At 37.2% G+C, this 16909-nt stretch overlaps 1 protein-coding gene across 1 annotated transcript in view; it reads left to right on the plus strand.

The window, feature by feature from the left end:
* MON2 (MON2 homolog, regulator of endosome-to-Golgi trafficking) overlaps window positions 1–16909 on the plus strand; it is a 78443-nt gene that overhangs the window by 39704 nt on the left and 21830 nt on the right. The window contains exons 16-26 of the mRNA XM_080358500.1: window positions 512–616; window positions 2879–2959; window positions 3048–3121; window positions 3200–3290; window positions 4584–4685; window positions 6834–6944; window positions 7740–7915; window positions 9959–10121; window positions 10631–10924; window positions 11697–11895; window positions 13710–14338. Coding sequence (XP_080214626.1) covers window positions 512–616; window positions 2879–2959; window positions 3048–3121; window positions 3200–3290; window positions 4584–4685; window positions 6834–6944; window positions 7740–7915; window positions 9959–10121; window positions 10631–10924; window positions 11697–11895; window positions 13710–14338 — 2025 coding nt within the window. The remainder of the gene's footprint in view (window positions 1–511; window positions 617–2878; window positions 2960–3047; window positions 3122–3199; window positions 3291–4583; window positions 4686–6833; window positions 6945–7739; window positions 7916–9958; window positions 10122–10630; window positions 10925–11696; window positions 11896–13709; window positions 14339–16909) is intronic.

Below are 16909 nucleotides of genomic sequence, written 5' to 3' on the forward strand. Positions count from 1 at the left end.
ACAGCATTCTTACAAATACTGGTTATCTGAAATATTATCCAAAGCTTTTAATTTGGAACAGCCCTAGACAGCAAAGTTCTCTAACTGTAAAGAAGACTTACTCTTGTTTTTTACCTCACTTATAGCTCAGCAGCTTCCACCCATTCTGTTTGAAAAACCCTTGGTCTCAGCTCTGTTATGTGCTTCTATGTGAAGGTTCACTTGTGGCTTTCTTTAAGATAGACTCTGATTTTATGGAGAAGATGCCCTTAAAGCTGGAGTGCTTGAACTTGGGTCTTTGATAATAATGTGAAACTGGGAGGAGAAGGCAAGGATCAAATAGTATTCAACTCAAACAAGATAAGACTGAGAGAAGAAGAGATACTGAACTACTACTCTAAAAAAGATACATTGCATCAGTGCAAATAAAATGTAATATTTAAGCTATTTAGTAAAATATTGCAAGTTTCCTAGAAACACTTCTATTGTAGAATAATAAAAATGTGTGGTCATTTGTTTGTTTGTTTTTCAGCTGACTTCTAAAAATATCCAGTGTATGAGGACATTACTCAATTTAGCTCACTGCCATGGGGCCGTTCTTGGTACATCATGGCAACTTGTCCTGGCTACTCTTCAGGTATAATAGGAAATGTTTATGCCTTGCTTTTTTGACATAATTTGGTTTTGAGTTTTTATGTGAGCAATAGAAGAAGCCTTGATTCTACTCATGGTGTACTTTGAATTGCCTTGAGTAAATACTGTAGCATTTCCTTTGGATTCTGTTTGGCTGGAAGGCTACTAGCTAGCTCAGGTTTATCGTAGGATGGTTTGGGTTGGAAGGGATTTTAAAGATCATCTAGTTCCACGCCCCCTGCCATGGCAGGGACACCTTCCACTACTCCAGGCTGCTCACAGGCCCATCCAACCTGACCTTGAACACTTCCAGGAATGGGGTCTCCACAGCTTCTTTGGTCAGCCTATTCCAGCACCTCATCACCCTCATGGTGAAGAATTTCTTCCTTCTATCTAATCTGAATCTATCCTCTTTCAGTTTAAAACAGTTATCCCATGTCCTGTAGCTACATACCCTTGTAAAAAGTCCCTCTCCAGCTTTCTTGTAGGTCCCCTTTAGGTACTAGAAGGCTGCTATAAAGTCTCCCTGGAGCCTTCTCTTCTGCAGGCTGAACAACCCCAACTCTCTCAGCCTGTCTTCATAGGAGAGGTGCTTCAGCCATCGGATCATCTTTGTGGCTCTTCTCTGGACTTGCTTCAACAGATCCCTGCGTTTCTTATGTTGAGGCCCCAGAGCTGAATGCAGTAGTCCAGGTGGGGTCTCAGAAGAGCAGAGCAGATGGGAAGAGTCATCTCCCTCACCCTACTGGTTGCACTTCTTTTGATGCATTCCAGGATCCAGTTGGCTTTCTGGGCTGCAAGTGCACGTTGCCAGGTCACACTGAGTTTCTCATTCACCAACACCCTCAGGTCCTTCTCCTCAGGGCTGCTCTCAATCCATTCTCCACCCAGCCTGTATTTGTGCTTGAGATTGCTCTCGCCAATGTGCAGGACCTTGCACTTGATTCTTGTTGAACTTCATGAGGTTTGCATGGTCCCACCTCTGAAGCCTGTCAGAGTCCCTCTGCATCGCATCCCCTCCAGTGTGTTGACTGCACCACAGAGCCTGGTGTTATTGGCAAACTTGCTGAGAGTGCACTCAGTCCTACTGTCCATGTCACCAACAAAGGTGTGAAACAGCACTGGTCCCGATACTGAGCCCTGAGGTACACCACTCATCACTGATTTCTCCTAGGACATCAAGCTGTTGACTGCAACTCGATGAATGTGACCACTGAGCCAATTCCTTATGCACCAAGTGGTCCATCCATCAAGCCAGTCTGTCTCCAATTTAGATAAAAGAATGTCACATGAGACAGTGTCACATGCTTTTCACAGGTCCAGGTAGATGACATTAGCTGCTCTTCTCTTATCTACACAGAATCACAGAATGTTAGGGATTGGAAGGGACCTCAAAAGATCATGTAGTCCAATCACCCTGCTGGAGCAGGAACACCTAGATGAAGCTACACAGGAAGGCATCCAGGCAGGTTTTGAATGTCTCCAGAGAAGAGACTCTACAACCCCCCTGAGAAGGGGGGTTACCCTCAGTTACCCTCACTGAGAAGTAGTTTCTTCTCAAATTTAAGTAGAACCTCTTGTGTTCCAGTTTGCACCCATTACCCCTCGTCCTACCATTGGTTGTCACTGAGAAGAGCCTGACTCCATCCTCGTGGTATTCACGAGGTGTTTGTAAGCATTAATAAGATCACCCCTCAGTCTCCTCCAAACTAAAGAGCCCCAGCTCCCTCAGCCTGTCCTCATAAGGGAGATGCTCCAATCCCTTAATCATCTTTGTTGCCCTGCACTGGACTCTCTCCAGCAGTTCCCTGTCCTTCTTGAACTGAGGGGGCCCAGTACTGGACACAATATTCCAGATGTGGTCTCACCAGGGCAGAGTAGTGCGGCAGGAGAACTTCGCTCGACCTGCTAAACATCCCCCTTCTAATACACCCCAGGATGCCATTGGCCTTCTTGGCCACAAGGGCCCAGTGCTGGCTCATGGTCATCCTGTTGTCCACCAGGACCCCCAGGTCCACCAACACTGCAGCCCCCACTCTAGAAGGCCACCACATTTGTCAGACGTGATTTACCCTTAGTGAAACCATGTTGGGTGTCACCAATTGCCTCATTATTTTCTATGTGCTTTAGCACAGTTTCCAAGAGGACTTCCTCCATGATCTTACTGGGCACAGAGGTGAGACTGACTGGCCTGGGCCTTCCAGTACAATGTTTCCTATCTGCATTAAAGAGCTTTTTTGCTGAAAATCATGCTTTTGTATTTCAGCATCTTGTGTGGATTTTGGGGCTGAAGCCTGGTGTTGGAGGTGCGTTAAAACCTGGAAGAGCTGCAGAAGGGCCCAGCACAGTAAGCATGATTGTTCACTTTACAGTTAATGATTATGTGATATTTTTCTCTTGCAATATATAAGACACATTTCTGTTTCTTTTTCAAGGTTCTGACTACCGCAGTTATGACTGATCTGCCAGTTATATCGAACATACTTTCAAGGCTTTTTGAAAGCTCACAGTAAGAAATCTTATCTTATAATTAAAATAATGTGTGTATATCAAACTTGGCAGTGTTTTGATAGCTGTTATTTTTCAGATACCTTGATGATGTGTCTTTACATCACTTAATAAACGCCCTTTGCTCCTTATCTTTGGAAGCGATGGATATGGCCTATGGAAACAATAAGGTATAAAAAGAGTTCTTTATTTTCTTTTTAGGTGTTTTTGTGGAACAGGCAGAAGACTTGTACATTTGTCCTTTAAACTAACTGTTTCTAATATTGAAGCAGTAATACATCTGATGCTTTAGAGTAAAAAATAAATTATGAACCAGAGAATATCTTATTTATAACGGTTCATATGGTTACTAATTTATCTGAAAATTCTCATTGTGTTCCTGCTGTGTTTTTTGTTAACTGAAGAATGTCAGGATTGTGGGTGGATGAAACTTTTAAATGCCCTTGTAATTTCAGAGATTAGAGATTCTGAATAGCACAGTATGTTCTGCAAGGTGCTTATTTTAATTTCACTTTTAAAAAAATAATATATCTCAGCAAAAGCCTTACAATTTAGATATTTAAAAAAACCCTCTGTTAATTCATATTTACTTGGGGAAATGATGGTATTCCTGTCAGCCTCAGTAAACAACCTTTATCCAAGAAAGGTTAAACACCCTGTGATTGAATAAGATTTAGTATATATTCTCCTACTTATAATCCAAGAGGAGAGTTTCTCAAAGTTTTTCTTTGATCTATTAAGCTAGAAATAATGAAGACAGAAAATATGCTTTATATTATATTACAATTACAGCAACAAAAAGTGAATTAAAATAGGCGAAGTTTGTCTTTAAAATCAGTTGAAAATGAGAATTAAAAAATCAGCAGAAATGGGAAAAGAGAATAATTCCAGCACAACAGTAATTTTGAATATATGTTTATTTAAAAAAACACAAAAAACAAAACTATCACAAATATTTGCGTATGTATTTGGTGAATGAAAAATTTATCACATTCCTACAGGGCATTTATGAAGCTAAAGGAAGTTAAAGGGGCTTCTTAAATGAATTATTCTATATTGTTTGTTCATATATAATTTTAACTTTAAAAGTTGTGATGGAAAAAACGCTGTTTTGCTAGTAAAATGTTATAAAACTGGTTGGAGGGAGGACTGTGTAAAAATGAGAGTTTTGAAAGGAATATCAGTGCTCTGGTTATTATCAAACTTGGAGAAAACTGTATGAAAAATTCTGAAGGAAGTGTTCTTCATGGTGTGCTGGTGCTACCCCCTTGTGGCTTCTCCTGAAGTACTGCAGGTGCTGCGGAAACTTCCCAGCCATCTAAGTTGGTGTTACTGTTCACAGCCTATGAAACGTACTTCAGTGAGATTAATTGCACTTTCATTTCTACATTGTAATGTAGAAAAAGGCTCTGAAATTATCTGACTTAACTCATTGTCGTGTGTTGAAATCCCATTTTATTAAGGAACCATCGCTTTTCGCTGTTGCTAAATTACTGGAAACAGGACTAGTTAACATGCACAGGATCGAGATTCTTTGGAGACCTCTGACCGGTCATCTTCTGGAGGTAGCTAATTGCTTTTATCAGTTGTACTAGAGCTTACTTTTTATTAATAAATGATCTGTGGAAATGCATTTTTAAAGCATAATTAAAAAAAACCAAATCTAAATTATATTTACATTTTGGTTTATGCACTTCATTTTTGCAGCTTGAACACATTATTATTAGTGTTTAAAAATGAATTAATATATTTAAATTCCAGTAGTTTAATATCTCTTGTTGACTTTATCTTTTTGGTGCCATCAGTCTTTATATATTTTTAAACACAGCAATGTTTAAAATGGTCAATTTATTTTACTTCATTTATGTGTTAAAATTGACGTAACACAAGCAGGTTTCACCCTGGATTCACATAGTACAAATATCTAGGGAGATGTTACGATGTGTTTTTGTGTCCTTACCAGATGGCTTGAAGCCATTAGATTTACTAACAAAGCTAACATTTGGAACGGTCTCTTTAAGATTATACTGTACAAATATAAAAATAGGTGTCCATAACACTGTTTCAATTTCTTAAGCATTTTAAATTCAACGCGAAAAAATGGTCCATCCAGGAAAAAAAAATCTTAAGCTTTGAATTTGAAACTAAAATCAGGTGATGGAATGTAATTGTAAAGTTTTAGTTCTGTACATAGATATGTAGAACAGTGAAGTTCAAAAAAAAGGTTTGATTTAAAGTGAGTAAAGGACAAAGCTTTTCTGAGAAGTATCAGATGCTTCCTTTGAAGCAGTGCATTATTTCAAACAGTGTTAACGATTGATTGTCTCTAACCCTGTTTATTGAGATCTTCTCCACATAATCTTTTATCTACGGGAACAGTTTTGGATACTTAGGGTTTTAAAGACTTAAAGCACAGGCATCTCTTTCTCTTATCTTTTTTTTCCCCTCCAAGACAATAAGGTTCACCATCCATATCTTAAGACTTTGTGAGCGTATTTCAACTTCTTTTACAGTACTGCCTTATTTCCTAAGTTGTTAAGGTACAATAAGGAAGGAGGACATACCAGTTGCAAATTCAATTAAACACAACCTGAAGGAAGAATTCGTTCCCTGTCTCTGGAACTGATTATCTGGTCAGATTCAGAGTATCATGAAGTAGTTCTAATTATTTCCTTTTCTTATATATGGTAACAAAAATATCAGTAATTCAGGAAAGTAGCTAATTCTTGTCTGCATTTTTTAATGTTAAGCTAGCTCTTCTACATCATCCTCCTTTTCAATTTGGCTAGTGGCTGACAAGGGAATGGTCCACCAAACACAACCATCAGCATTCCTTATGATCCAGCCTCGAACTTTGATTTTGGATTCTCGCACCATCTGATCTATGGCTGGAAGTGTGGGTAGAAATAATTAGGCAGAGATAAATGAAATTGTAGACTTATCCTATTTCTTTCAGGGTAATGTATCAGATATGGTAGTACAGTTCATGCCAAGTATCTATGCAAAGGATTTGCACGATGTTTTTAATTTTTCTGTTCTGAAAAAGCAATTAGCAAAACTGTTAGATTTAGATAATTAAGAGGCAAAGAGGAATGAAGACACATTTGAAACTTAAACTTGAAATAGTGTTCACTATCATTTTGTCAAGTTTTTGAAATAATGGAATATAAGGCTTATTTTACATTCACTATGTAGGGTGTTGGTGTTTTGTTTTTTTTGTATTTGGGAATACAGAAGAGTTAACACTTACTATGTTGACTACTGTCATGCTTCCTCACTTGATTATGTTAAGCTGTGCGTGAAAGATGAAACTTTGAATTTTATAGTAGTTTAAGGCTAGGATAAACCTGAGAGTTTGAGGAATTGATTGAAGAGCACTTTGATGCTTTTTAATCAATCATTATCTGAATTAATAGTTAATATATTAATTTTGGAAAATGTATTGGCTTGAACTGCTGCAGTTTTCATTATGTTTCCTTCTCTGTCTTTCACTGCTTCCTATTGCTTCCTAATTCAGAAGGTATGTCTGTCCAAAAGATTTTTACTTTTAGACCTAACTTTATCATCTAGAGCTTTACTGTATTGTTGTAAAAATATTATAATATTGTACATAAATTCTAATATAATTAAAATATCCAATTTTTATATATTACATATATACAAATCTTGATTAAATAGAAGTGATTTAAAAAAAAACGTTGCTGTATTTTCAGGTCTGTCAGCATCCGAACTCCAGAATGAGAGAATGGGGAGCAGAAGCTTTAACTTCTCTCATTAAAGCAGGACTGACATTCAGCCATGATCCTCCGTTATCTCAAAATCAGGTAAAGTAAGTTTAAGAGCAGCTGCTGCCCTCCTTTTCTGGAACTTAAAATGAACATCAAATCAAAATCTTGCCTAGAGGAAGTTTTCTAGAGTTCACTGAACAGGGGGCACTTTACTGAAGCAACTTCACTGTTGAGTTTATAAAGCCTACAGCTGTAACATTCGGATGTAACTAATGAGAGTCACCTCATGAATTCTAATGAACTATCCTCCTTCCTTTTCAAATGCATAACAAAGAGTGGTGATGTTTGCATATTGTGTCCATTTGTTGGAACAAATTATGGATCACCCTCATGAGGGCAAAACAATTCCAGAATGTTTAGAAGTATATATGTGATGTGGTGGCAGGTAAAAAATACATTGCCTGACCTCCTAAATCACAGCTACTCAATCCATTATTAATAAAACACACTAATATTTTTACTGAGGTTCAATGGGTAATTTTTTCAAGGTGTATTTAGTAGGAAGCTGAGTCTTGCCTCGCAGGGTGAGCATGAAGTTGCATGACTTCTTTTAATGGAACTATGACAGCATGTTGTAGCTGCTTCCTGAGGGACCTCGAGAGTGAGAAGGGTGGTGGTTTGGGGGAAGAAAAAAGTACATATTTTCTGCCGAGATCATTTATAAACAGTTTCTTAGAAAGGCCAATCTGACACTGAATTTGGACATTTAATGAACGAGTTAATTAAATTAGTCTTCAGTTGGTACTGTATGTTTTCATTTATTATACATAAAAACAATTAAGGAGCAGTTAACTTTTAGCATCCTTAAAATGCTTTATTGTTTACTTTTAGAGACTGCAGCTGCTTTTATTGAATCCACTAAAGGAACTGTCAAACATCAGTCATCCTGATATCAGGATCAAGCAGTTAGAGTGTGTCCTACAGATTTTGCAAAGTCAGGGTGACAGCTTAGGACCTGGTTGGCCATTGGTGCTTGGAGTCATGGGGGCAATCCGAAGTGATCAGGGGTAAGTAGTGGAAATAAAATTTTGAAATTATGTGAGATAAGAACAGTAGAAAGAATCTACTTTTGTTAGAAATACTTTAATAGCCACTTAGATAATAGCCATAATTTTCATTGTCATTTTTGTCTTACGAACAAGGTGTTGCTAAAAATCTTGTGTTATCTTAGTTTTCTCCTACAAAGCACATAGAATAATCTCCTTTTCTTCAACATAGCACTATTTGCCTACATCACATCAACTAGAGCAGAAAAAACATTAAGCAAGCCTCCTTTTCCTTGGGAAAGAACTGTGTTTCTTACTTCACTTCTAGCTGTGAGCACAGGATGAGGCTGATATTATCATACTTGCTGACCATGAGACTTTCTTCTCTAGTGTCTTTCCTCTGGTCAGTGAACATCCTGGATTCCAAGGCAGAAATCCATTTACCTTCCAGGAGAACTTCTTGCCAGGCTGTTATAAATACAGAAGATGATATTTTGAGAGCCACTGATACTTGGTCGCTTCTTGATTGTACAGTACAAGCCTGCCAAACAAAAGGAAGTCTGTCTCTGAAGAATTTTTCAATGGGATGCCCCTGTTTATTTGGAGGATTGATAAAGCTCTGTATGATCTTAAGTTTTTGAGCTACATTGAGCTATATCTTGCATTTATATTTACCTTTTTTGTGGCCACCTCTAACGTTAAGGACAATTTTACTTTTTGAAGAGCTTTGTTACAGTTGCCACTTGCGTGAAGGACCTTGAAACCTTTCTCCAAACACATAGTTTTCACCTAGTGAGGCACTAGGTGGAAAATGAACTGTTTTGAATTTGTTCTGGCAGCCTTGCATTTGAAGACTGGAAAGAGAAGTTACTTTTTGATTAACTCAGCTCTTCAAAATGAGTAGTGTAACTACATTTTCCTGGCTCCTTTCCTTCTCTCTTCGAGTCCTCAGAGGTCACATACCTCTCAAACTTTGTAGTGGAGAAGGGAACTGCAGCAGTTTTGGGTGTTTTTCATTTTAGAAACTCCTGTAACAAATATGAGGGATAGTCATGTGTGAGCGTTTCCTCCATGAGTACAGCAATGATAAATCCTTTGATCTTACGTGGTAGGATGGATGTCTGTCTGCATCATAGTAGAGAATTATTAGTTATACTGTTATTGTCCATGTGAAGTTCCTTGTCCATTCCTCTGGCCTCCGTATTATGTTGGCTGTTACAATACAGTGAAAATGGTCAACCTCTGATTTTCATTTTTAATTAATTGAAAAAACCATTATTTTATTTGGGATTCTGAAATACGTAACTGACATATTTGTATTCTGAGTTTTTTTCCTGGGATATGTATTCTGAAGGAAACCAAGTTTCTGTGTTACAAACCTTTGGAATTTTTAATTTTGTATGGTAAACATTGAGCATTAAAACAAACAAAACCACTATAGTGACATTTAAATGCAATTTCCCTATTTTATATTATCTACACTCCACCTATCCTTTTGATTCCTTCAGTTTGTCTCTCACTGAACAAGGTTTTAGTTATAGATGACTGTGCTACTTCGGAGGCCTCCTTCTCACAAACTTTTCCATCCTACATTTTTATTTTGCGTTTGTTTTCAGAATTTAATTCTGAAGGCAAAGTATTTATTAAAGGTCTATTTAATGGCACATATTTTGAAAAGATTTTGTCTAACATAATATATTATTAAAGCAAGTAATACTACCACTGTGTTAGCCTGCATCGTTCCTAATAAAAATACATTTTGCCGACTTCTTTGGCATACTTTAAGTAATTTGTAACTGCTCCTACAAGAAATTGTTCAGAACGGCTTACTCTTTGGAAGATTATCATGCTTAAGCTTTGTTTTGTCCATTGTGGCTTTTTTAGAATGTTTTAGCTGATACATTTGAACTAAGAAGTCCTAGAACTCTACAACAGAGAGGTAGACTTTTTTTGCTTCTTTTTTTCTTTTGTTAATAGTACTATCTCCTGAGGTATTGTATTCCTGTGGTTTTGAAGAAATTTGAAATATGTGCATGTTTTTATTTTGTTTTATGTTTTTTTAAGAGAGTCCTTAATACGGACTGCGTTCCAGTGTCTTCAGTTGGTTGTGACAGACTTTCTTCCAACAATGCCATGTACTTGTCTTCAAATAGTTGTTGAAGTTGCAGGAAGCTTTGGACTTCATAATCAAGAGCTAAATATTAGCTTGACTTCCATTGGTTTGTTGGTGAGTTTTATATTAACCTACAGTAATGCTGCTTCTGGCTTTCATTTTCCTTTTTTTTTTTTAATGTGAAAATTAATCTGTAGTCAATTTTACAAATAAAAGCCAAAACCTATTTTTTGAATTCTTACTGAAATGCCATGCTGTCATTTGGATTTATATATAGATTGAGGGAGCACAATTTATCTTTAACCTGCATGACTCCAGGGTTAGGTAAAAAAATAGTATTGTGTTGTAACCATGTTCATCAGTATCTTATTTTTAATACATTGTTTCCCTTTGTAGTACTTCATGTATAATTGAGGCCTAAAAGCTGAGGCTAAGAAAAATGTTTTCTGCACCTTGCAGTATTTATGTGCTGATCTTCTTCCATCAGTGTAGGGAAATTAATATCTTGATGTACTTCGCAAAATAGTTCTAAATATGAAAATGAGAAACTATTTATTTCATGATCATTAAGAACTTTATAATACTTTTATTGTACAACAGCATATGTCTTATTTATTTTGTAGTGGAACATTTCAGATTATTTTTTTCAAAGAGGTGAAATTATTGAAAAGGAGTTAAACAAAGAAGAAGCAGTGTTGCAGAAACAGGCAGAAGAAAAGGGAGTGATGCTGAATAGACCTTTTCATCCTGCACCACCGTTTGACTGTCTTTGGTTATGCCTTTATGCCAAACTGGGAGAACTGTGTGTGGATCCCCGACCTGCAGTCAGAAAGAGTGCTGGGCAGACATTGTTTTCCACTATTGGCGCTCATGGAACTTTATTGCAACATTCAACATGGCACACAGTAATATGGAAGGTACGATGTGTAAGCTTCCACTGAAGGTTTTTTTAAGTCACATTCACGTTTTGGTAACCATTGATGTGCTATTTTAATATTCGTTAACTAGTTTATTAAGACTTTCTAAAGATCAGATATGGTGGCAGAAGTCTGACATCATCTTTTGTTTTGTGATGGCTTTTTTTGTTTGTTTGTTTTCATGCTTTCTTTTCTCTGGCCCTTAAAGTTCTTATAAATGTAATGTTTGTATCTTGACTATTTATTTCTTACTCAGGAGTTGTATAAAAAGGCTGCTGCCTTCCTATGGAGATAACTGACTCCTTTCTTTGTGCAAAAATATGGTGATGTCTGAGGGTCTCGTGATTGGATTGATCTGATATTAGATCAAGCTTTACTTTACGCTCTGCTTTGGCTCTCTTCTTTGAGAGGATCTGTCAAATGCCCCGGACTAAATCACAGTGATGTTGGTTGAGCCTTAGGGAAGAAGTCAGGCCGTAGCTGACTCTGTTGCCTCTTGTACCCATGGGGTATCTGAGGTCCATCGGTTATAGCCTCCTGTTAGTGCCGACACTGTTCTCAGTGGTTTTGGATCATGGTGTTTCTAACCCTTCTCAGTTGGCTGATTCTTACTCTTAGCTGTTGCAGAGACTGTTTAGAATAAGAAAGTTCTCAAGGTGACGCAGTCACAAGAAAGGATAATGGAAGAATTACTATTGTGTGTTGTTTTACCACGGATACAACTATGTTATTTGAAAAGTTGATTTTTTTCCTCTGTTTCTGACTATTACAGGTATTATTTCACCTGTTGGATAGAGTTAGAGAATCTTCTACCACAGCCGACAAAGAGAAGATTGAATCAGGAGGAGGCAACATTCTCATCCATCATTCAAGGGATACAGCTGAGAAACAGTGGGCTGAGACATGGGTATTGACACTGGCTGGAGTTGCAAGAATATTTAACACCAGGAGATACTTACTGCAGCCTTTAGGTAAAATTTGTAGTTTAAAGTTATCGAAAGATACAGTAATATTTGTATATTTTTTTTTCATTTAAAGTACTGGGCAAGAATCCTTGCTTAAAAGTGTCTCCTGTTGTGTCTCACCTCAAGTGTGATGAAAATTATGGAGTTTTTAATTCATGCTCCTTAGAGCCAAGAATTTTAAGTACCAATTTCATATTCCGTATCACAGTACTTCAGATTAAATCTCAGTCATCACAGTTCTGGGTGATAAATAGCTTTAATTTTTAGTAGCCTGATAAGAGTAATAATTTTTCTGTTCTTCTGGTTGTCAGAACATTTTTTTCCTCTTGACTTTCTAAGGTTATGCAATTCTTGTCTAGAACTCTTCTGTGGCATCAGTGTATCAAGTCTAACAGTGCTCTTACAATGTAAAGAGAACTCGCTTGTGAAGTCAGTGAAATACCTAGCTTAGAGAAGAGGGTTTTTTTAATTAAAAGATTGGACTACTTATAATGTGAAAAATGCTGAGATTATGCACTGGTTCAAGTGATTCTTTTTCTCCCCTCATGATACTCCTCCACTGTTCGTCTTACACAGAAGTATCAGTCTGAGTTACTATAGTGTTGTCCCTAATGCAGCTGACTGAAGTGAGTTTCCCATTTCTTCCTTGTCCTTAAAAATCTTACCTTTCCCATTTTTAAGTTTTTTGTTTTTCTTCTGTAACTTCTTGGCATCTTTATTTCTTTCTCTTCCTTTTATTTAGGCTCTGATTTTTCCCTAGGTCTTTTTCACTTTCTCCTTACACAAATTAAACGTTAGGTCATTTACCAAGCTGTCGTAATATATAAAATATTGCTACATATAATTGAACAATGTAAATGTATTGAACTACGTAATATAATTCAGCATTTGTGCCTGTTTTGTGCAAAGAATGTTTCGGTTTAGGCTTCTAAAGAGAGATATTCTTATTTCAAAACAGCTTTAATTTCTAGTTTGGTTAATTAGTATTGCTTAAATACATTACTTCAAAAAATTAGTATGTAGTATAGAGAGTCTATACCTTGCAAAGAAAATTCCCCAGAACATTGATATATCATTAATATATTAATATTAATATACCCTCCCATAGTATGCAATTAATAAGTCTAACTAGAAATAAGTTGTGTTTTGTTTTAGTTTGGTTATTTGTGATACGGATATCAACGTATTAATAGCTATTAAGGGTAGTGGATTTTAAACTATCTTAAACTTGAGTTAAAATTAAAACATTACGAGGCTATTTTAATTATTCAAACCCAGTAATTAGTAACATAGAAAACTGAAGATTAAGACTAAGTTTAATGAAAAATTCAAACTCCAAAAATGAAATCTTTCCTCACACTACAATTATCAGAGCATTTTAAAATAAATTCTTTATAAATGCATTGCATTACTATAGATTTGACCCTTAATTCCTTGTGTGTGCTTAACACTTTTGAAATCAACAGGCATGTGATATGTATAAGAGCAAATCTGTTTCACTATCCTGAACAAAGAAAACGTATTTTTTCTGGTATGGGATGTGGTATGTAATTTTTCAGTAGCAAATTTGACATAAACATTGATGTATTGTTTTGTTCTTCATATTTGTTTGTTTCTCTATCACATTTATTCCTTCTGGTTACGGTTGAACTGGTACATTCTGAAAGTCATTCAAGCCATCACCTAACCTCATGAAATTCCTCTGTATTAGCGTAACAAGTACATGAACAGCCTTTTAGAGGCAGGCTGGGTGGGAAGGGGAATAGGAGGTCAGTTGCAAGTTGATTTGGTTTTTTTCCTCTCTCTTTTTGTTTAAATAGGAGACTTTTCCAAAGCCTGGGATGTTCTTCTTGATCACATCCAATCAGCAGCACTCAGCAAAAATAATGAAGTTTCCTTGGCTGCTCTGAAAAGCTTCCAGGAGATCTTACAAATTGTTTCTCCTGTCCGAGACTCAGAGAAGCCTGAGACACCACCCGCTATCAATGTTTCTGTACCTGTGGTGGTAGGGACAACAACAGCCACTAGTCTGGGCAGATCGTTCATGAGAACTGACTCCATAGGAGAAAGAATAGGAAGATACAACGGATCTGAACCACCTGTAATAACAGATGAGATTGAAGATTTGAATCTTTGGTGGGCAGCCTGGAACAGCTGGTACAGGATTGGTTCAGAAAGTACAAGGCCTCCAATTACTTGTGATAAATTGACTTTCATTCCCAGCCAGCCTTTTCTTACAGCTTTGATTCAAATATTCCCGGCTCTTTACCAACACATCAAAACTGGTTTCAGCATGGATGATCTCCAAAAGCTGGGTGTCATTTTGCATGGTGCTGTCTCAGTTCCAATCAGTTCTGATGCTTCCCCTTTCATCCTTCCATCTTACACTGAAGCAGTCTTGACAAGTTTACAGGAAGCGGTGCTCACAGCTTTAGATGTTTTACAAAAGGTAATAATGTGACTTCAAATGCATGGTGAAAGGTAAACTACACTGTTATCTCAGTTCTTCTCAGAACAATAGTGTGTTGACTTAAACATTTATTTTTTAATTAGTTATAATTGCACAGTGCAGTATCTTAGAACAATCAGATCTCCATTCCTAGTGCATCCCAGGTGCTCTGCATTGAAAGGAATGGTGTAATCTTTATGAAACACATTTTTGCTTGATTGCTGAAGTACTTTAAGAGTGGTGCTCTCTTTGTAGCTATTGGACAACGCCCTCAGACACATGGTTGGAATTTTGGGGTTGTCATATGCAGGGGCAGGAGTTGGACTCCATGATCCTTGTGGGTCCCTTCCAACTCAGGATATTCTATGATTTACTTGTCCGTCTAATATTAAAGTATTATATTGTTATGAAGGTCTGTGCATAGAGTTGGGGAATAGCCCCACACAGTATCCCTTATGTTGCCCAGGTGCTGCCATAAACAAGGTCTAGAAGAATGGTGATCATGCAAACTTTGCATTCATGTAGACCACCTTCTTACCTCTCGTTAATCAGTTGTTTAAAGACAATGCTGCATCTCTACTTGAGAAATTCTTACTGTAGAACTCAGAGTTCACTGTACCCTTCATGCAAGTGAATCCATAAACAGCAAATTTGGGTCCCCTTTTACTGGAGAGTTGAAAAACAAAAAAAAAAAAAAAAAGAAGATATTGCTTCTTTCTTTCTGGAGTTCTACAAAATCTCCTTGCAAAATACATTGTTCATTTAGAAGACTTATTTATTCAAAAGAAGCAAAGCTCATAATGAATGAGATAATATATTTATATTAAGTACACCTTTAAAAACAACCCAAAACCTAAGACCCCGCAGAAACGTACTTGGGAAATGTCACAATTAAAACTATCCATGTGAGTTGATTTCACTCCTTTTGGGCTTCCACGTTATGACTACTTTGCTTAACAGTGTAGTCAGACCTCCCCTTTCACAACCACCTCCTGGTGGGATCCTACCTCATTTAGCTCGTAGAATGCATAGTGCCTGCTTAATGAGCAGCAATTTAGTATCTTTTTTCCTGTGTAGTGTGTGTTGACTTATACTTATTTGAACCCTACAAGCAAGGCAGTATCATCATCTTGCAGTCATTCCTTCAGTTTATGAGTTGAACAAATAACCATGAATGTATTTTGAGAACAGAGGTATGAGATTAGAAGTTGGTATTAAATCTCAGTTTTGTATGTGGGGGTATAAATAACACAAAGTTTTAACATCAGTCATATCCACTGCACTTTAATCCTTTTCCAGTCAGGCCTGACCCTTTTATACCCTTCAATTTGCAGCAGCTCAGCCCTGCCCAAGTTCTGTTTTTTCCACTTAATCACTCCATATATTCATCTGTCAGATTTTTCTGTTTCTTTGCTGGTTCCCTTATCCAGATGTTCTTAGCTCCCAAAGGCTGCAGGCGTGAGCGTGTTTCAAAGGAGGAGTTACCAGAGTTTTTAACATGAGGAAAAGCTGCACATGTGTTTTTATAGCCTTGTTCTCGTTACTTTAGCTGAAGTTCTCTTAAACAATAACAAAAGCAATAACTCCCCTTGAGAAACAGAGACATCCTGCCTTCTCCCTCCCAATCTACTTAGTTAGCCTTAGTTAGCCAGTTACAAGCCTTTGCAAATAAAGGCTTACATAGGAAGGTACCTCAATTTATACAGTACCTTCCACCCCATCTATATTTATATTACTAACAGAATAGCACTGAAATCACTAAAAAAAGATAAATTAAAGTATATTTGGACAATGGTAAGTTCTGAGAAGTTGTGTGATTGCTTCTCTCGGCTATGTAAGACAGTACCATTCACATGACAAGGCAGCCGGCCAGCGCTATGTGGGCCAAAGGCCACCTGTCAGATGGTTTTGCTGGAGGCCACAGAATCTTCTTCCTCTGTTGAAATGGATTAATATTCTCAGGCCTACTCACAGGAGGTAGTGGAACAGTTAAAGAATAGTATGTAAATATTTGCTACTGCCTTTAAACAACAGGTTTCTTACATTTTTGCATGTGGGGTCAGATTAAGTTTTGTTCTTTGCTAATACAGGAAGATTTGGATCAGTTCTGATTTTCTGAGAAGTTCTGAAACCACTTTACAGTTGGAATAGCATGAATAAACCCTGACATGTTTAAGACTGAACCCTTGACTTGTTTAATAAAGCCATTTTATGATGTGATTGCACTAACAAAGGACATTGCAACACAAGAACATCGGATTGGAAAGGAGCCTTGGTTCTTTCAGACTTCCATGTGTTGAGCCCTTTGTTTTGTTCTTCATTTCCTTTTTATTCCTCATTAGAACTTGTTTTCTAGTCTTTCATTGCTGTAGTGTAAGTGCCTGCTTCATCACTGTAGCTCAGCTGAAGTTTGTACTCAAGCCCAAGTTCTCTGATTATTCTCACTGCCTCCCCGCATTCACTCTAGGTCAACTCTACATTGAGCCAGCTGGCTCATGAGAGGAACACAGGTACATACCTGGGATCAGATACATTTGAATTCTGCCTCTGCAGGCAGCGTGGAGGCAAACC

The sequence above is a fragment of the Nesoenas mayeri genome (genome assembly GCF_963082525.1).
Source record: "Nesoenas mayeri genome assembly, chromosome: 1".
Lineage (NCBI taxonomy): Eukaryota > Metazoa > Chordata > Aves > Columbiformes > Columbidae > Nesoenas > Nesoenas mayeri.